This window comes from Peromyscus eremicus, chromosome 14, assembly GCF_949786415.1.
Source record: "Peromyscus eremicus chromosome 14, PerEre_H2_v1, whole genome shotgun sequence".
Taxonomy (NCBI): domain Eukaryota; kingdom Metazoa; phylum Chordata; class Mammalia; order Rodentia; family Cricetidae; genus Peromyscus; species Peromyscus eremicus.
The window spans coordinates 53481011-53501800 of record NC_081430.1 but is presented as its reverse complement, the minus strand read 5'-3'; the positions used below and the strand labels follow the sequence as shown (position 1 = coordinate 53501800).

General features: G+C 43.9%; 1 protein-coding gene across 2 annotated transcripts in view; it reads left to right on the top strand.

Moving 5' to 3' along the window:
- Positions 1-20389, top strand: part of Atg2b (autophagy related 2B) — a 66813-nt gene extending 46424 nt beyond the window's left edge. The window contains exons 30-42 of one of the 2 annotated variants that reach the window (XM_059279712.1): positions 776-978; positions 2081-2307; positions 3805-3910; positions 4304-4498; positions 5405-5506; positions 8887-8965; positions 9563-9764; positions 12202-12271; positions 12971-13053; positions 13642-13763; positions 14214-14368; positions 15012-15161; positions 16229-20389. In XM_059279712.1, the coding sequence (XP_059135695.1) occupies positions 776-978; positions 2081-2307; positions 3805-3910; positions 4304-4498; positions 5405-5506; positions 8887-8965; positions 9563-9764; positions 12202-12271; positions 12971-13053; positions 13642-13763; positions 14214-14368; positions 15012-15161; positions 16229-16459 (1925 nt within the window). In that variant the 3' untranslated portion in view covers positions 16460-20389. Of the gene's footprint in view, positions 1-775; positions 979-2080; positions 2308-3801; positions 3911-4303; positions 4499-5404; positions 5507-8886; positions 8966-9562; positions 9765-12201; positions 12272-12970; positions 13054-13641; positions 13764-14213; positions 14369-15011; positions 15162-16228 lie in introns of both variants that reach the window. The other variant, XM_059279711.1, reaches the window with a different exon arrangement.
- The last annotated feature ends 401 nt before the right edge of the window (positions 20390-20790 follow it).

Sequence of the window (20790 nt, the reverse complement as noted above, 5' to 3'; positions counted from 1 at the left end):
GGGAAGGGACCCTGATTGCGTCTTCAGTGAGCACTAGACACTGATGGGAGCGGCGCCTGCAGTGCTGGTGACAGGGTTTCATGCTTGTCTGGGAGACTCTTAGACATTTTTGTGTTCTTCGCCCCATATCATCAGTGTTTGGTTGGAATGAATGGAGAAAGAATGGATAACTCTACTACGCAGTATAAAATGCTCATGTGCAGATTTTTGGTACACATGGCATCGTCTGTGAATTTCATTTTGAGAGAGCTACATGAGAGCAAGTGTCCAGCATAGGTTTCTGGAGCCCAGGAATTAGCTTAGCCACTCTCCCCACCCCTTCCCTAAGCAGAGACTCCTGCGGTTTTGGGTGAGGGTCTACTAGATGAGTCTTTTTTCCTTCCCTTTGCAATGTTGCTCAAGAAGTTTCCAAGATTGAACCCTATGGACATTTGTCAGTTTCTTCCACCTGCAAAGCAGAATCTTGACCAAAATAGACCCCAGTTAATGGGAACAGATTTTGTTGAGTTCTTGAGCTTCTCCTACACCAAGTAACTGGGAAGGAACTGTCCTTACTTTCCTAGAGAAGGAACTTCAGGTTGACTGAGGCACTTCTTTGTGCTTTCGAGGTATTTCTGTCTCTTGCTGAGGCGTCTGTGTTACTTTAGCCCTCCCTAAGCTGCAGACTCAGAGTTGAGGTGAGAAATAGGGAAGGTGTTTAGGTGGAAGGCTGAGCCCACTGTGTCTGACCTGCAGTCAAGAGGCTGTTGCCAGATGTCTCTGTCTTTGCGTCTAGGTGTCCTGGATGAAAAGTCGCACACTCAGGAGCCATGCTGTTCAGACCTCTTCTTGTTCCCAGACGAGAGTGGGAATGTGTCCCAGGAGCCTAGTCCTGCTCATGCCTCCCTCCCTCACCACTTGATTAGTGACACAGGGACAGGAGCACCCACTGAAAATGACGACTTTTGCATTCTTTTTGCACCAAAAGCAGCCATCCAGGTAATAAATTGATAACACAACTGAAACTTTAAAATAGTGTTACAAATTAAATGGACCAAAGGGCATCTGAAGGTCTTTTGAATCTGCAGCTCTTCCCACTGCAAAATGCCTGCACCCTGTAGTTAACATTAGAACTTTGTAAATGGACATTACACTACTTCTACAACACATGGCTCAGAGAATGCGTGCATTTGCACAATTTTTACACGATTGGTGAAGTGCAGTTGCTGAATGTAAGGGACATTACAGGAATGACAGGAAGATGGGGTGCAGAATGGCTGGGAGAACTGAGATGAATGCACACACACACACAACAGCCTTCATAGGTGACTGTAGGTTCTGAGAACTTTCTGATTTACAAAAAACCAAAAAAACCCACCAAATATCAAAGCCCTGAACGTAGGGTAAGCCTGTAATTAGAAACATAATTTGATTAGTGTGTTGAAATTTGTCAGGTTTGGGTTTAGAATGCAGTATGACTTTAAACTGTAATATCACACACACACACACACACACACACACACACACACACACACACACACACACTACTTTCAATGATCAAATAGTAAGAGCCAAATTATAAACTTTAGAAATATTCATGAGTTGATTTTTATAGAGCAGATTTTATTTTATGACAATAAGGTACAATATATTATGTGATGATTGATGTCAGAAATTTTTTTTTCTTCGAGACAGGATTTCTCTGTGTTGTTTTGGTGCTTGTCCTGGATCTCGCCCTGTAGACCAGGCTGGCCTCGAACTCACAGAGATCCGCCTGGCTTTGCCTTCGAGTGCTGAGATTAAAGGTGTGCGCCACCACCACCTGGCTAATGTCAGAAATTATTACCCAAGCTGGTATATCCCTATAATCCCAGGCCTCAGGAGGCAGGAGGATTGCTATAAGTTCAAAGCTAGCCTCATCTACCTAACAAGTTTCACACCAATCAGAGCTGTAGTATGAGACTCCATTTCAAAGAAAACAGATTGTTACACTGTTTCATATGTTGAAATGATTGAAAAGAATGTAGACTGAAGAAACCCCTTGGTCTGAGGCACACCAGTTGTTTGTGGTGAGTGAGCGTGCTCCCTGTTGGTGTTTCAGGAGAAGGAAGAAGAGCCAGTGATAAAGATCATGGTTGACGATGCGATTGTGATAAGAGACGACTATTTCAGTCTGCCCATTACAAGGATGGATAGCAGCAAAGCCCCGCTTCACTTTCCCATCCCTGCCATTCGCTATGTTGTTAAGGAAGTCTCGCTGGTGTGGCATCTTTACGGAGGCAAGGATTTTGCAGCAGTCCCTCCTACTTCTCCAGCTAAGAGTTACATGTGAGTTCATTCCATGGACCAGTAGACCTGTCCGTAGAAAAACACATGAAATTTATCTTTTTTTCCCTTAAGATTTACTTATTTTTATGTATCTGGGGATTTTGTGGGGATATATGTCTGTGCAGCACACAGGCAGTGCTCACAGAGGCCAGAAAAGGCCACTGGATCCCCTGGAACTGGGGTTACAGACTGTCAGCTGCCGTGTGGGTGCTGGGACTTGAACTCGAATCCTTTGGAAGAGCAGTCAGTGCTCTTAGCCCTGGTATTTATCTTAAGGAAGAATAAATTAGTATTCAAATACGTATTTTAAATGTCACACCTAAAGTTGACTGTGAACTTACTTGTATTTCTCATGTATTTACTAAAATGTCGACTTAGAAGATTTTCACTAAGCAATCATTACCCATCGTGTGTTTGTTTATGAAAGTAAATTGTCCCCATTCCTCGCCCTCAGTTTCAAAGGGAGAAAAGGTTATGTGACTGAATGGGGTCCATAAAATGAAGTGAGTGTGTGTCAGGAGGCAGAGTCCATGCTTGCCCGGAGCCCCCAGCATCTAACAGGATGTGGAGCAGAGCCAAGTATTTTATTTTACGTTTTAAACTTTTTTGAAGGCCTATTGATTTTATGTGTGTGTGTTGTCTGTCAGTGTCTGTGCACCATGTGCATCCTCTTGGGTCACAAGAGGGAGTTGCAGCCTCTGGAACTGCAGTTATGTATGGATGGTTGAACCACCATGTAGGTGCTGGGAACCGAACCCAGGTTCTCTGTAAGAGCAGCCAGTGCTCTTAACCTCTGAACCATCTCTCCATCCCCAGAGCTGAGTATTTTTGATTAAGCAAAGCAGTGTTCCATAGTGTGGGGAGAGAATGATTAGAAAGTGTAGGTGTGCTGGAGCAAATGTGTCTATGGGATGAGGTGGCATAGAAGCTTCCCAGGCAGAACCATTTGGTACAGCAGTTGAGTACCCTTTTCTACTTACTGGTTAATTTGGAATGCTTCTGTCCTGGTTGAGTTCTATGGTTGACTTGGATTTCTGAGATAAAAAAGAAAGTTACAGAGCCTTCATTCCAAGTGTGTTTGGCGTCCAGCATCATAATTAGGCTTTGCACGTGGCAGTAATAAAATTGCGTTTTGAGTATATCCAAAATATAAATAACACATTTCCCCCGTGGTATAGGGGCTTTAACCTCAGGCATTGCACATGGTAGGCATATGCTGTCCCACTCAGCTCACTGTGGCTCAGGCAAGCATCACTCTTCCTGCCCCAGCCTCAAGAGTAGCTAGGATTACAGGTCTTCACCACCACTCCTGGCTAAGTGATAAAATTTGATTTATAGTAACACAGTTTGCGGACCATTCTAGTAATTCTGTAATGTTTTCTCTTTGTTATCTTATTAATTTTTCTAATGTCATTCATTAAATTGAATATTCTTTTAACAAAGAGGAGTTTGGGGTTTTTTTTCAATTTTTTTCCCCTCTTTTCTCCTTTTTAGTAGTCCCCATAGCTCACCTTCTCAAACACCTACAAGGCATGGACGTCATACAGTCTGTGGGGGCAAAGGAAGGAACCATGACTTTTTAATGGAAATACAATTAGGCAAGGTAAGATGGAGTTTTGAAAGGGAAGAATCACTTCAGTAGGCATGTTAGTGAGGGTTCTCTGGTCTTACCCACCATTTGCCTTGTGGGCCACTTGAAGAACCACTGCTCTATTGAATTGCCTGTCTGGGAGGGCCTGACTTTGGAGTGCACCTGTGCACGTCCCCTGTGAACGTCTAGAGGCCACAGGACAGAGCACTGATGACATTTCCATTGATTGAATGCTTGGCCTGCCTGAGAGGCTCGCTCACGGTCAGCGCTAACTTCAGTTCCGGGGATCCGGTGCCCTCTTCTGACCTGTAGCACAGCTTGCACGTGGTGCATAGACAATGAAATACATAAAATCTCAACAGCCAAAAGAAAGTCAAGATTGCTGTGTTTTTCTTGTGTGTTAAGGTGAAGTTTCAGCATGAAGTCTACCCCCCGTGTAAGCCTGAGTGTGAGTCCAGCCTCCTAGAACACCCGGTCTCCAGGCAGGTGTTCATCGTTCAGGATCTTGAAATTCGGGATCGGCTGGCAACATCACAAATGAACAAATTTTTATACCTGTACTGCAGCAAAGACATGCCTCGTAAAGCTCATTCCAACATGGTAAGATGCCTCAAAGCCTTGCTCTCTTTTTGTTAGTTCTGGAAAAACGTTCTTATTTGTGTCTAACTACAGGCGAATTAGAGTGGGAAGAATGACTAGAAATGAGGAAAAAATGTGTTTTCTCTTTTTAATATGAAAATTCCTGTTAAATATACTATTTTAAGTTTTGTGTTCAAGAGTTATTTTATAAACTACATCCTCTATCTATAATTGCTAATATGTCACTCCTCAGGTAAAACAGAACCATGTGAAAACAGTTAGGACTGCTGTTAGCCCTTCACCCTTAGAAGACTTGAAATGTTAGTGAAGTGGGAATGGCCGGCTCTGGACTCTGGAGGTCTGACAGAGACAGGCTCTGGACTCTGGAGGTCTGACAGGCAGGCTCTGGACTCTGGAGGTCTGACAGGCAGGCTCTGGACTCTGGAGGTCTGACAGGCAGGCTCTGGACTCTGGAGGTCTGACAGACAGGCTCTGGACTCTGGAGGTCTGACAGGCAGGCTCTGGACTCTGGAGGTCTGACAGAGACAGGCTCTGGACTCTGGAGGTCTGACAGGCTCTGGACTCTGGGGGTCTGACAGGCCGGCTCTGGACCCCGGGCCCATGCACCGGCTCTGGGAGCTCAGCAGCTCCGTTGACCTGAAGCTGCAGTGTTGTCATTTGCTGTGGTCCTCTGAGAGTCATATGTCCTAAGATGTTCTTGATGGGTGGACAAGCTTTTAAGGAAAAGGGTAAAAATAATCTTCCTTCTTTCTTCTTTGACAAGGTCTCGCTGTCTAGCCCAGGCTGGCCTCAAAACTCAAAATTCTGCTGTTTTTCTCAGATAGAAATATGATTACTTTTTAATTTTTTAAAATGAGAATAAAGTCATTATGTCACCAGGGAAAACGTTTTTTCTCTTTCTTGTAGTTGACAATTAAAGCATTGCATGTCCGTCCGGAGTCTGGCAGGTTACCACAGGAGTGCTGCTTGAGAGTGTCACTGATGCCACTTCGCCTCAATATTGACCAGGTTTGTGTTGTGTGAACTTTCGTGAATATTAGCTGAAGCAAGCAACAGCCGCAGAACGTACGCAGAATTTTAAAAATAGCAAAATGTCTTGATAAACCTTTCATAGTTTGGGGTTTGGCGTATTTGTGGATAGCATTATTCACTTGCCTAAGTAATGCTGATTTTTGATCATTGTCACTTAAATAAAATTTGGATAATCTATGGCAAGTGACAGGCATCTCAGACATCAATTGAAATAAATACTCAAACTGTAAACAGAGCAGGCCCAGTCTGAGATAATGTGCAAGAGGAAACTGGGTTTATATATAATGCTTGTGTGTTTTGAGCTGGTCAACTTTAGAATTGTATTTTTTTTATTATGGAAATATCTTTGATATGCATATTTTTTAAAGATTTATTTTTATTTATGTGTGCTTTCGAGTGCATATGTGTATGTATGTATGTGAGTATTTGCACATGTGTGGGCATGTGCCTACAGAAGCCAGAAGAGGGCTTCAGATTCCCTGGAACTGGAGCTACAGGTGGTTGTGAGTTGCACAGTGTGGGCCCTGGGATCTGAACTTGGGTCCTCTGCAAGTATTCTTAACCACTGAGCCATCTCTCCAGCCCCCTTGATATCTCTATTTTAATTCAATTTATCCATGTGCTGGCTTACTAGAAATATAGTGAAATATTCATGGAGAAATTCATCTGTGGAAATTCCTACCATGAGAAGACTGAGTCAGAGTCAAGCTTATTGTATGACCTTACTGAACTTAGCAAGCTCTGTTTTCTTTTTTTTTTTTTTTTTCTTCGAGACAGGGTTTCTCTGTGTAGCTTTGTGCCTTTCCTGGAACTCACTTTGTAGACCAGGCTGGCCTCGAACTCACAGAGATCCACCTGCCTCTGCCTCCCGAGTGCTGGGATTAAAGGCATGTGCCACCACCGCCCGGCAGCTCCGTTTTCTTTAATACTGATTATAGTTCCGTCTGTAGACCTATAAAGAAAGCATAGTTACTTTAAAGGGGAGAAATATTAATCTTAGGGAAAACAGTGAGGGAAATAGAAATTGTATGGCCACATGGTGTCGTCGTATGTCACAGAGTGAGCCTGACATTAAAGTAGTTCTTTAGCACAGTACTGTTACTCTTCTCTGTATAGAACCTCAGGCTAGGCATAAATGTTTTACAGTCAAAGTTTAACATTGAATGTTGACTAAATTTTAAATTTTAAATGATTGTGCTAAAATACTCTTCTGAAGTATACAGATTTTAAGCATGCAGTGGAACTTGATAGAGTTTTACCACAGAGTAGCTGCTCTGCCAGCTGAAATGCCCTGTCCTCTCCACCGTGTGTAGTGGGGCCTCACCATCTCCAAACCGCCATCCATCTTTCCCGCGCCTCACAGGGCATCTTCCCGGACTATGGCTCTGTATAAACGGAAGTATCTTTGGCTTCCTTCCTCTGAATTGTGTCACCATGCATGTGCCCCAGCTTACCCATTTGCCTGCTGGTCTGCACTTTCTTTTAGTGTTCATAAATAAGGCCATTTTGAAATTTTTTGAATATGTCCAAGTGTTTGTGGACATATTTTTCATCTCTCTTGAGTTATATGCATGCATGTGTATTTTTACACATATACACTCATGCATCTACATACATGTAGTAAATAAAGCAGAACTTCTAGATCCTTCAGCTACTGTGAGCAGCTACTTAACTGTTTTCAACTAGCAGCCAGTAAGTGTTCTGGTTGCTTCTTGTCCTGGCCAAACTTGGTCCTGTCATCTTTTAAATTTTAGATGTTGTATTTAGTGTTTTTATATCTTCATTTGGGGTTCCTTGATGGTTGGCGATGTGTAGCCTCTTTTCACATTCTTATGAACCATCGCTGTATCTTCTCTTGTGAGATGTCTGTGATTTGCTCTTTTTACAGCAAGACATAAATACCATAATAAAAGAAGCATCGTAAAAAGCCAGGGTTTCTTGTGTGTCTTTAGTTTTCCTTTTTTTCTTCTAGAACAGATCTACACTTAATATTTTCCTTTGTTTGAACAGTGTTGGAGTTAAAACATGTACAACATTAAACTGTCACCATCGAGTGGTGGTTAAAGAACAGCATTTTATATACTGTTAGTTAGCATGCAATGCTGAGTGTGATATAAATATGTAATAAGCATGTACAGTGTGAGCAGTGCCACACACATGTACATGTGCTGAGCATGACACAATAATGAACCCTCTATGAAACTGCTACCTGCCTCAGAAGCAGGTATTGGTGAACTGTCTCGACCTCTAGGCACCATATTACCTAGAATGTTGTCACCTGTGTCATTTAAACATACTATAGATGGGATGGCAAGTAACTACATTCTTGGAAACTGTGAGTCAGACTTTTTTGGTGTGAACCAGCATCGTGACCCTGTAGTTCACAGTCACACTGTATTTGGTGTGATGTTAATTTTTTATAGAATTTAGAGTTTCTGATGGAGGGAAGGATGGGAAAGAATGGGCTTAGGCTTTCAAGTTTGTGTTTTGTGCCCTGCATTTGCCAGCTGAGTGTGTGGGCCTGGCGGGGTGTTAGCCCAGAGCCAAACACTTTGCTTCTCATATGTGATTGCAGAGAAGACTACACTGAGTGGGCGATTTAGTTTGTGCTTGTTTATTTATTTATTTACTTTTTAAGACAGAGTCTTGCTCTACCATGGCTGACTTCGAATTTGCTATGTAGCTGAGGCTGTTCTTGAGTTCTTGGCAATCCTCCTGCCTCAGCTTCCTATTTATTAGGAAGCTATGTTGGGATTGTGGGTGTGTCCATCACACCCAGCTTCAAATTCCCGTTTTGAATATCTTGTTCAATGAAGGAACTGTGTTAAGGCAATATAGTAGTGATTAAAGAAGAAACAAGTTCTAGGCAGTTTAGTGGCACAAGGTAAATATGTAAGATGTCCCATCCGCTGTTACTAGTAGTGATGTTACCACTGCCAATTTAGAATGAGAACTCATGCTAAGAGCAAGCGAGAACATTTTCTTTCAAAGAAAACAAAAATGCACTTTGATTTTGAAATCATTCCTAATTGTTTTGTTTTAGTTTTTTGTTTCTGTTTTGAGACAGGGCCTAAATAGCTTTATCTGTCCTCAAGCTGGTGATACTGGTCGCCATATAGACCACTGCTGGGATTAAAGGCCACCACCACACCCTGCCCATTCCTAGCTCTTTCAATCTCTCTGTTTTTGTTATGTTTGTGCTTTTGATTTTTCATAGCTGTAGAAAATAATAGGGATGAGGTTGCCTGTGTGTAAAAAGAACAAATGAGTGGTGGAAATGCCACAGAGAAGTGCAGTGACTGCTGTGTGATGGTGAGTGACAGAGACTTAGTTACAGTGACTCGTCTCTGTTCCAGGATGCCCTGTTCTTCCTCAAGGACTTCTTCACAAGTCTTTCTACAGAAGTGGAGCTTCTGTTGACTCCAGATCCAGAAGGTACTTACCGTGTACAGGTTGAGGGTTCTGTGATGAGTACGGAGGGCTTACTTAGGATGGGGTCACTTCCTCAGAATGCCCTTGTAAGCCGAGTAATGTAGCTCAGAAATGAGTCTAGTGCCTGGCGTCCACTTAGTGCTGACTCAGCAGCACATGGTGTGGAGTGTTGGTTGTTTTCCCTAGCAACTGCTGACTAAAGAGCTGTGGCCACCCAACACTACAAGAGGACAGAACTGCACACTGCTAAGCAAAGCTCAAAGTGCATATTCCATGTTCAATTTTTACAGAATGTACGCACTTCTCTCCTTTGTGAGGGGGGAGAATTGTAAGTCAGCTTATTGCTGAATCAGGAGCAGATCCTGATATAATTAATTGCTGTGTGTTGTTTTTGAGAAGATGCTTGCAGTGCTTGTTCTGTATGTGTGTGTGCATTCGTGTTAGTTAATACAAATGTGTGTTGGAAGGGTGGGAGCAGATCTTCTCTGTAACAGCAGTTGGGTTTACCCAGTAAGTGTTGCGTTCAGGGTGATCGGTATTGATTGCCATGGTGCTCGAAAGTAGCAGAGCTGACTTCAGATGTGCCCCTCGTGTTTTCAGTTACAAAGTCTCCTGCAGCTGATGTCACCTGCAGTTTGCCAAGGCATCTGAGTACCTCAAAGGAGCCAAATCTAGTAGTTCCTGGGCCCAAACAGCCTTCCCCAAACCATAGTGCCAGTTCAGCGGAGGGGGCTAATGGCCTGGAGGAGAAGGACTTCTCAGCTGAGGAAGCTTCAGTTAGAGACCAGCCTGTGTTTTTTAGGTAAGTGCATTTATTTTGTTAACAAATGAAGTTCTCATGGAGCTGTGAAGGTGGCTCTGGAGTGTAAGTGATCCGGCAAGCATGAGGTGGCATCAGCGTTCCTTCACACTGATGTATAAACTCCTGTTAGTTTGTCTCTGGCCCCTGCCTAACTGTCCACCTTGTTTACACGCAGTAGCCCTGATTGCAGGGCTGCTCTGTTTGTTACTGGTTCCGTGGTGGGCCTTCCCTCTGCTCTGTCACTGGTTCCGTGGTGGGCGTTCCCTCTGCTCTGTTACTGGTTCCGTGGTGGGCCTTCCCTCTGCTCTGTTACTGGTTCCGTGGTGGGCGTTCCCTCTGCTCTGTTACTGGTTCCGTGGTGGGCGTTCCCTCTGCTCTGTTACTGGTTCCGTGGTGGGCGTTCCCTCTGCTCTGTTACTGGTTCCGTGGTGGATGTTCCCTGTGCTCTGTTACTTCCGTGGTGGACGTTCCCTCTGCTCCCGCTGCGCCTTTCAGATCTTGGAGTGTGTTTGCACCCCTCAGTATAGGGCTGTGCTTTGGCCTTTCTACACACACTGCTTCTTCCCTTCTGCTCAGACCTGTCTGCTGCTCCCACCCTCCTGAGGCAGGAGAGCATTCTGGGAAGCCCAGGTACCCTGCACACTGCTGCTGCTTGGCTCTGTGGCCAGCTGGCCTCATTCTGGGGGTTTTTCTTCCTTGGCCAACCGACCTGTTCTTCTTGTCCTCTTTCCCTAGCTGTTGTTGGTCAGAATAGTCTTAGCGTTTCTAGAAAGAGGAGGGTCAAAGAGCAACCCTGTTCTCTATACCTCCCTTTTATTCCAGGCCCCCAGTTTTGCTGTCTTTCTGTGTTGTGAGAGGACTCTACATTTTCACTGCAAATATTCACTTTTGTTATTTTCCTACGGTGATTTGTGTCTTAGTGTATTAATTTTAGTATCCTATTTTGTATTAATCACATATACTTTGCCATTTCAGCTTTAGTAAATGTAATGTTGAAAGCAAGAAGTTTGACACTTTGTTTGTATGGAGGTCGGTCTCACTGTGGCCCAGGCTGGCCTCAAACTCTAGCTCTTCCTTCCTTAGTCTCCCAGGTAGCTGAGGTTACAGATGTGCCACTACACCTGGCTCAACAGTCTTTAACTGGAGTAAGGCAGGCCCCTGTAGTTTTACCTAGGCAAACGTTGATTTTGTATGTTTGTGCTAGGTTATTTGAAATATGAAAAATAGCTTGTAGATTTCCCCTCTATTCTCCTGGAGGGTCCAGAACCCTGGGGTGGTAATGAGTGGTGGCACCGCAATTATAAGTTAACGCTCAGCTAGTGGTCTGCCTGCTGACTTTCCAGTGATGCCGCCAGAATCGTTTTCCTCCCTCCGCAAGTGGCTAGTGCACTCACTGTGTGTTTCATATTCCATCTAGGCACTGTGAAGAGTCTCTGGCTACCTGAATGTATAAATAATCAACTGGTCTTTCTATTAACACATCTTACCCCACAGGGAAGAGAGGTGTGGGAAGGGCCAAGGGAATAAAGGTGTCTACCCAGGCGAATAGATGCAGATGTGTGTGTACTCAGAGACAGAGACAAGCTGGGACCCAGGCTTAGACACTGACCACAATAGATAGCACATTGCTATTTTATTGTGGGTACAGGGCTTTATGAGATGGTTCGGTGTTTAACCATTAGTGTTTACTCTGTTGGGGGAAATCATGTTTTAAGTTCTGAGCATTAAATTTCCAGTCAGCTGTGAGAAGGCAGCTCACTGTGGCCATATATCAACAATGTGTAGTTGGAATTTCACCCCAGAACCCCCAGTGTTAGTATAGTCACATCTACTTACAAGCATTAACTTCTCAAATTCTCACCAAAATTTGCCAGGGTGTGCCATTTTTACAGTGATGAAGACCTGAGGCTCAGGGGGCTGAGCCGTCCATACTTGTATCCCGTGGAGTGTTAGGAGCAGGGCCAGGCAGGGCCTGCCTCTGCTCACATTGAGCAGGCTTGGTCTTCTTGCCTCTCCTGTCTACTTCTTGTTCACGTTTGAGGCCACTTTATTAATTTGTCCTCTATGTGACTTGAGAATATGTAAACATTTTTTCTAAGCATAAACATTTAATAAACTAAGAAAAGGTTTTTGTGACAACATTTTAATACCATACATTCTAAGTACAATAGACAACATTTAAATAAACATTTATTTAATAAACTAAGAAAAAGCATCTGACAACATTTAAATACATAAATACAATAGATAGAATTTATCTGTTTAGTCATAAGCTGGAACTAAAAGACATTCTTTTGTATTTAGGACATAAGATGTACTTGTAATTTACTTTGTGGTTTTGTTTTGATTTTTCAGTTTAACAAGTTAGGTCTCATTTTATGATCAGTAATTTTAATATAACTAACTCCCTTTGTGTGTCTCCCCCCTCCCCCCGCAGAGAATTCAGATTCACGGCAGAAGTTCCTATTCGGCTTGACTATCACGGCAAACATGTATCAATGGATCAGGTGTGGAAACTTGGCATGAATATGTAATGCAGAATTACCTTTTAAAATAACATTTATTTCCTGTGGAGGGAGGGAGTGCATGAGGAATGGAGGCACTTGTGTGGAGGTCAGAGGACAATTTAGAGCCAGTTCTCTGTCCACAGTGTGGGGCACGGGGAGTAAAGCCGGTCATCAGACTTGGTGGCAAGTACCCTTCTCTCTGAGCCATCTCAGCAGTGGCCTCTGTCTCTGTTCTAGACTCCGTTAGAAAGCAGACATGAAGCTGGTGCTGTCCTGGTTTACATGTGTGCATGTGTCTGACATGAAGGACAGTACCTTTACTTGCTTCTAAGTAAATGCTAGTCCTGTGAGTGAGATTTTGTACATGTTCATCATTAGGTGGTAGAGTAGGTTGTACTGTATAAAATACAGTTTTTCTGTAAATATTTGAAGTATTTTTCTTCATTAAAGAACATTACAGAGCCAAGTGGTGGTGGCGCACACCTTTAATTCACAGGCAGATCTCTGTGAGTTCAAGGCCAGACTAGTCTACAGAGTGAGTTCCAGGACAGCCAGGGCTACACAGAGAAACTCTGTTTCAAAAAACAAAAGCAAACAAACAAACAACAGATTACTGCTTGCACTTCCCCAGTAACAGCCATGTTAAATGTTGAGTCTCTCCTTAGCTTATGGATTAATTGGCTACTCTTCCTATTTCAGGGAACACTGGCTGGGATTTTGATTGGTCTGGCTCAGTTGAACTGTTCTGAGCTGAAGCTGAAGAGGCTCTTCTATAGGCATGGGTGAGTAGATTGACCTGCTTGAGACTTTGAGGTGAGGCACTAAAGCTAGTGTAAAAGTAGAAGTGCAGTATTTTTACAGGCAGGCACACCTGCTCTGCGTTTTCTTCAGAGAGCGTAGCTTTGAAGGACCCTTACTGATCCGGGGCTAATGTTTGTTTGAGGGAGTAGAAGCAGTTGGAACAGAGGAGTGTTTCTTGAAACATCTTCACTTTAGGATATTTCCAGATAGATAACTTGCTAAAGTTGTAAATTAGCTCATTCAGTTACACGGATGCAGCTTCACAGATGTGGTTGTGATTAGTACCCTGTGCCTGAGCCATGGGGGAGTCAAGAGATAAGAACAGTGAAAGACACTCACCCATGTGCATGTTCCCCAAGCTTTGTCGATCTTTCTCTGTCTGTCTGTCTGTCACCTGTCTTCTGTCTGACACACACACAGATTTAGATTGGGAATTTAGTAGCTGAGTTATATATGTATTTTTGGAGCATCTGTAGTATTTTGTCCTTGTAATATATAGTTTCCGAACAGGAAAAGTCCTTAAGCATGCACCTCTGTTTCTTCCTTGCATTAACAGTCATTTTCTCTAGTTTGCTAGGTATTGACAAATTGTTCTCATATGCAATCACCGAATGGCTTACTGACATTAAGAAGAACCAACTACCAGGAATCCTGGGAGGTGTTGGGCCTATGCATTCACTAGTTCAATTAGGTGGGTTGTCTTTTTTTAAATCTTTTTGGGGTTGCAAATACCTTGAGAGTCTATATAAAGAGCGTTTTTCTATAAAACCTACATGCATACTAACATACACATAAAACTTCACCCCTGGTTTCAGGGTCAGACCCTCCATCCATGGTTGAACTCACTCTCTACACACACACACACACACACACACACACACACACACACACACACGCGCGTATAAATTTTTCATAGTGATTTTATATTGTAATGAAAATATTTTGGATATATCTGGGTTAAAAATATTAAAATTAAGTTTACTTTTTGGAATAGTTATTAAAGCACTTTCAATCATACACATGGCTCAGCCTGTATTTCTCTTGGGAGCCTGGCCTTTGGGGACCTCAGTGAGAATGAGACAAGGAGCCACAGGGTGAGACTCTTGTCACCTACAGTTCTCCTTGTGATTTCTGTGTCTAGTGCAAGGCCTGAAGGACTTGGTGTGGCTGCCGATCGAGCAGTACCGGAAGGATGGTCGCATTGTCAGAGGCTTCCAGAGAGGTGCTGCCTCCTTTGGTACCTCAACTGCAATGGCTGCTCTAGAACTCACAAACAGAATGGTTCAGACCATACAGGTACTGTTCCCTGCCTGCCTCATCTGCACAGATGAGTCCTGTATAGCAGCTACCATGAAGATGTGTGAAATGTTGAGGGTAGACATCTCATTTGTAACAGTTTACTGGCATACTTAGTTTTGTTTTGTTTTGAGACAAATTCTTGCTATATAGCCCAGACTATCATAGTTTTGGTCCTTAGCCTTCCCAGTGCTCAGGTGTGCACAGGTGTGCACTACCACACCCTGTTTGGTGCTTGGCAGTTGTTTAGCTAGCTAGTACTGAGCATTTAGGTAACAAAGTTGTAGGAAACTTGCCAAGTCTGTTTGCATATTTCAAGAAAATACCAATCATTAAGTCAGCAGGGGGTTTATTTCACTGGTCTATGTAAAAAGATCAGAGCTAGGTTTAAGAACATGTAACAGGTTAAACGGAAGTATTGAAAGCTGCTACATGGAGGTAATAATAAGAGGAAGGGGCTAAGTAGTTCAGCTCAATCCAGATGGGAGTTTTTAGCTTACCTTTCCTGTTCACACTAAGCTCTTGTTATGAGTGGTTAAGCAGAGGCTCTCTTTACCGCTACAGGAGAGCACTGCCACACTTTTGTGCCCAGCTCTCCAGGCTGTCCTCTGATTAATTTCTTCTTTCTGACAAAATGACCCAGGCAGCGGCAGAGACTGCTTATGACATGGTGTCTCCGGGTACCCTTTCCATTGAGCCCAAGAAGGCAAAGAGATTTCCTCATCACCGGTTAGCCCACCAGCCAGTAGACCTGAGGGAAGGTGTGGCCAAGGCCTACAGTGTTGTAAAAGAGGTATGTAGAGACTTCAGCTGATAACCAGAACTGGTTTGCATGCTTTCCTGGTGCGTTGGTTGGGGTTACTATTGCTATGATGAAACACCATGACCAAAAGCAACTTGGAGAGGAAATGGTTTATTTCAGCTTACACTTCCATGCTGTAATCCATCATTGAAGGAAGTCAGGACAGGAACCCAAACGACAGGAATCTGAAGCAGGAGCTGATGATACAGAAGCCATGGAGGGGATCTGCTTACTGGTTTGCTCCTCGTGGGTTGATCAGCCCACTTTCTTATAGAACCCAGGACCACCAGCCTAGGAAAATGCTCCATAGGCTTGCCTACAGGCCAATCTTATGGGGACATTTTCTCAGTGTCTCTTTTGTACTCATCATAGAAGCTGTCAAAATGGACCCAGAGAGTTCAGTGGTATAAGTGACACAGATCCAAACCTCCTGTGGAGTTGGACCCTGTCACTGCTCAGCATGTGTCCATACCTTCAGCCCTAAGCTTAGCAGTTGTGACAGAGATGGAGTGGTGCCAAAGCAGAGATTTGGGCTGTTTAGGCTCTTACCCATGTTCTCCGGATTTTCTGTGTAATCCCATAAAGTGTTCAGTCGGCTTTTTATAATTGATTATGTTCCATGGCTTTTTTCTAATACATGTAATTGTAGACAGAGTACATGCATTCCGAGCACTGAGTGGATCTAAGCTTTCTTGTGCTGCATCAGAGGAATCCTCACTGTGGTCCTCTATCAAGAGGCCCTGTTTGCAGAATTGCATTTAGCTGGAGGGGTTAATTGGGGCAGAAGTTGCTTTTAGGTCATGATGTGTTGCTATGTGCTTCCTTGCTTGGAACTAATTAAACTCCATTTTCTGCACACTAGTATCGTGGAGAAATGCTAAGCCATGGTGAGTGCCACTTACCTTCATAGTCGGAACCCTGTTGGGTAGCTGAGCGAGGGTGGCTGGCTGTTCTGCTTGTTTTGGGTTTGGTCTAGCTGATGTTCAAAGAGGGAAGTGTCACCACCTTAGCTTCTGACCTGTGCTTGTCTCCTCTTTCCTGCCTCCCACCCTCTGCAGGGAATTGCAGACACGGCTCAGACCATTTATGAGACGGCAGCTCGAGAACACGAGAGCAGGGGGGTCACTGGTGCTGTGGGTGAAGTCCTGCGCCAGATCCCCCCGGCAGTGGTCAAGCCCCTAATTGTAGCCACCGAAGCAACATCAAATGTGTTAGGTGGCATGAGAAACCAAATCAGACCAGACGTTCGGCAGGACGAATCGCAGAAGTGGCGCCATGGGGAGGACTGACGTGTCCAGTGTGACTCCACAGTGTGTGGAGCTAAGAGCAGGCTGGCCTAGTGCAGCTTCCTAGAGAACGTGTTTAATTTATGTGCTCATCTCAGGAACAAAAGCAATCTTTAGTTAAATAATTTAATGTCAAAACACACGCAGCCAAAACCTTGTGACATTTTAGGGCCTGGCACTTGCCTGCAGGAATGGCTGGTGGCTGGTGTCGTGGTCAGTAGAGATTTGCTGCCATGTTGAATGCTTTGCTTTCATTAAAGTGACTGTAATTGTACTTGTTACTGACAAGATCTCATTGGGAACATCTTTGTAAACAGTGTTGAGTGCTTAAAAAAAAAAGGAAAAAAAAAAAGACTGGAGCGATTCCCAAAGCACCAGGGAGCACTTTTGTAGTTCTGAGGAGTTGATTTCTCAGCTCACAGTTTCAACACTTCTGATGCTGGTGAGAGAAGCCACAGGGAGAGCAAAGCAGCCAGGGCTCCAGTGTCCGATAAAGCAGGCCTCGACTCCCCGAGGGACCACCTGCTCGGTCACCTGGAGAAAGTCACAGACAGGTCTGCCGTGCTGCACTTTATCCTCTGTGTGTGTGGGTGCGTGTGCGTGTGTGCGTGTGTGTTTGTGTAGTGTAACACAGGTATGCCATGTTCTCTGTCATTCACAAGGTTCCATAAATATGGACAGAAGTGAAGATGTCTCAGTTTGGGCAAAGAAAGGTAACCCAAATGTAGTAGTATGTTTCTGTATCCAAATGCAAGTGGAAATGTGTGCTCTGTGGTGGACTCTGTGTGTCCATTGTTAAGTACATAGTGCAGACTATTAGGGATGTGTGGCAAGGGACACTGGAAGTGGGCTTTATTCTTAGAAAGTTAAATAAAAATACTCCAAATATGTACTAGTCAGCTAATTCAAAGTACCATTTTTACTTGGTTAATAATGTACATTTTGATAACATGTCAGGAACGAATAAAGTATTTTTATTTAAAGGTAAGACTGTTGTATACTTCCATGAATGTTTTGTTTTTCTGAGAGTATATTCATTGATGCAATGTTATAATTGATGATGGGATATTTGGAGACACTTCTGAGAATTGATTGTAGTTAGTGTCACTCATTGTTGAGGAGAAAGGGGGTAATTGTTTGCAATCTGCCTAGAGACTCAGCAGAAAAGCAAGACTTTGTATTCATCCCTGTTTGGAGTCACATGCTGTCCCCTTTTGGTCTCTAAAGTGTTGGTGGGTATCAGAGTGAACTAAATGCCACAGCTGAGACCTCAGTTTCACCCTCTGAAAGCTCTGAACAAGAAGGCAGTGCCAACCCCAAATCCAAACTCCAGAGTTTCTAACAATAGTGCTGTGTATGTTTGCAGAAGCTTAATTTCCTTTCACTGCTGTGAAACTTCAAAGAACAGGTCTCAGAACAGCCGCTGGTGGCCTCATGGGCCCTCACGGTGGGCTCTTCTGTTCTTGTTAAGTGGAGCAGTGTCTGATACGGCCCTGGGCAGACACTGGGTTGTAGCGGAATTTGTTGCTGTGGCTGGCTGGGACTATCTGTCCTCCTAATGAAACATGCAGTGTGTGTTACCTGTCGCATTTGGTCAGACTTCACCCCACATCCTTGGTTATGTTTAAGGTCCATGAGAGTCGGTACACGGAAGTAACATCCCCTTTGCCCTCTGAGCTGTGTACAGCTCTCTCCTTTAACTAGTTAAATGAAGCCATGTAAACAAGTGTCTCTATGATGCTGTCTCCTGCTTCTCCCTCTTGTCCTTCTGCACCTTACCAGAGATGTTGATTCGGTTTCCAGGTCTGTGTGCATTATCAGGGCCCTGGTGGGGACCCGTCTGTATTTGAACACTTGTAAGTTGTATATCTGTTGTATTTTCTTTTGTGTTGTGATGACATGTAGCGTGTTGACAGGCTCCTTGGGTTCCCTCATCTGCAGTTACCAAGTAAATGACTTCACTTGGCCAAGATGTCTCACCTCACTCAGCCCCAGTGTCCCTCTGTAAGTGAAAAAGTTTCTTAGGGCAAAGCTTGTGGAAATTTCTGGGCAATTAGGTCACAGTGGCATAAGCAGAAATAATGGTGTGTGCCTTCCTGCTCAGTAGAGTGCCCAGACCCGTGATGTCAGGCTGGTAGCTATGGACACTGTGTTTGTGCACACCACAGCAGCTGTGGGCTACTTCAGATCTCTCTTCTTAGAGTGACACCTTCTTGATCTGGCAACATGCCTGCGTGGTTGAGTCTGGGTTGATAATTCTGACTGGAGTAGGCTGCATGTACCCACCTAATGAGGTCCACACACAGTCCCCCGCAGGAGTCAGGGAAGCAAGCTTGCTCAAGATCACTCAGCTGGTCCAGACCCTGCCTGTATTGCCTATGGCAATGGAGACTGAAGCAATTGCCAAATGGGACTGACTGGGAACCCCGACTTTTCCTGTCTATCCTCACCCCCTGGTACTCTGAGCAGTGCATACATAGACATCATAGCAGTAGGTACCATTTTAATGAGGTTTCTGGGTAATGTGGATTCCTACTTAAGAGTACATATATTTGTCATCAGTAGTCTTAAAATGTAAAAGTCACTGTAAGGAAAAAAAAATCCAAGTAGCAGTGTTCCTAAGCAAAGTATCAGGGCCCATCTGTCCTGCCATCTGTCCTGTGTCACTTTGAAGGGCTACTGCAGGGTTCCTATGTGACCCTTCAGCTGTGTCTGCTCCAGTGGCCAGCTATCCAGAGGCCCTCGCCCCTCCCTGGGTGTCCTGTGACTCAGGACTGGCACCTGAGTGTTTCCACCATTGGGATTGGAAATGAGGATTCTACCCTGCAATTAATGATTTTCAGAGTTAACCATGGGTTGTCTTAATTGAAATGATATATACGTAAAACACTGCATAAGAGACTTAGGCCACTCTGCTTTACTTTTGCCAGTGTTGAGTACAGTCCCTCCAATTCCAGGGTTCTGAGGACAGTGGGAAACACTTCCTCCCTTCCTCCCTTCACATCCCATTGGGAATGTAGAGTTCAAAGTCCCTTGGAAGGACTGAACACAGGAGTGATATCCTTCTGTCTGCAGCTGGACAGACCACTTAGTATCAAAGTCAAATACACGTTTGCATCTTAGGTTGAAAAGGAAGATTATTTGTACAGTGTAGAGAAGTGTACCGATGATTTCCTTTTTTTTAATCAGGAAGTTTTATTTTGGTTTATAGGAACGTATAGCCATTATTCTTATAAGAATGCTAGTATGTCACACATCAGCCTTTGTGTGGACATTTTCAGGATTGTACTGGGCACACTTACCTTTGAGAGATTCTATGTGTACAGTTGCAGGTCAGCCAGAAATTGTGGATGAGAAATCTTTGAGTCTTAGTGTTTAATATTTTGAATCTCACCATTTCCTGTAGTCATAGGACTCGGAAGCTGATATTGGCCTTCCCTAAGCATCACTGGGATTGGGCAGTAAGCCTCAGAGTGCTGCCTGTCCACTGCAGTTTAGAAGATGTGACTGTATTGTCAGCTGCTCCCTTCCACTTGGCACTGTGGGGCTGGGGCTGACCTCTCCCTTCGCAAAGATGTTTACTCAGCTGTCTCATGTGCACTTTTCTCGTTGGAAGTGTCTAGCCTTGTTTGTGTAGCTCATCGGTCCCACTGGGCTGCTTGCTTTTTCATGGAGTTTTTTAGGCACCAAGTTCATCTTTTCCGTGGACCCTCCTCGCCTGTCTCAGATGTTAAAACCACCTCACCACATGGCCATTGTCTTTGCTGAGAATCCTGACCTTTCCTAATTATGGCAACTCTGGATGTAAATAAGAATATTCCTCTGTACAAGTATTTTTGTGAAAACTGTAACTTGTTAGTGTGACTATTTAAAATACAATGACATTAACTTGTGAAAAAATTAAAATATTTCCTCTTTGTTTTTTGCTTTAAACTCAAGTATTGTATGTCGCCGAGAACCATTTCCCGAGTCTGCTGGAACCACTTGTGGGGGTGGGTAGACTTCACAAGGATTCATCGTCCTGGCACCTCAAATCTAGTGTTTATATTCCACCAGTTTCTGAGCTATATGTTAACGTGTGCCACACCCATGCTGTTGGTACTGATTTTATTCATTATCCCTTCAATGTGGACTTCTGGCAAACACATCTTGCAGTGTTGGCCTTAGGGATATAGATAGATGCTTGGTAAATCTCTCTGGAGGAGGAGGAAGATGCATGACATTTAAATAGACAAATTACTTTAAAAGGGGGTTTGGTGTGGCATGTCTCTTTCTAACCACATTGGCAATCGGGTGGAAGTGACAAGGCAGGCATCACACATGGCACTTGGAAG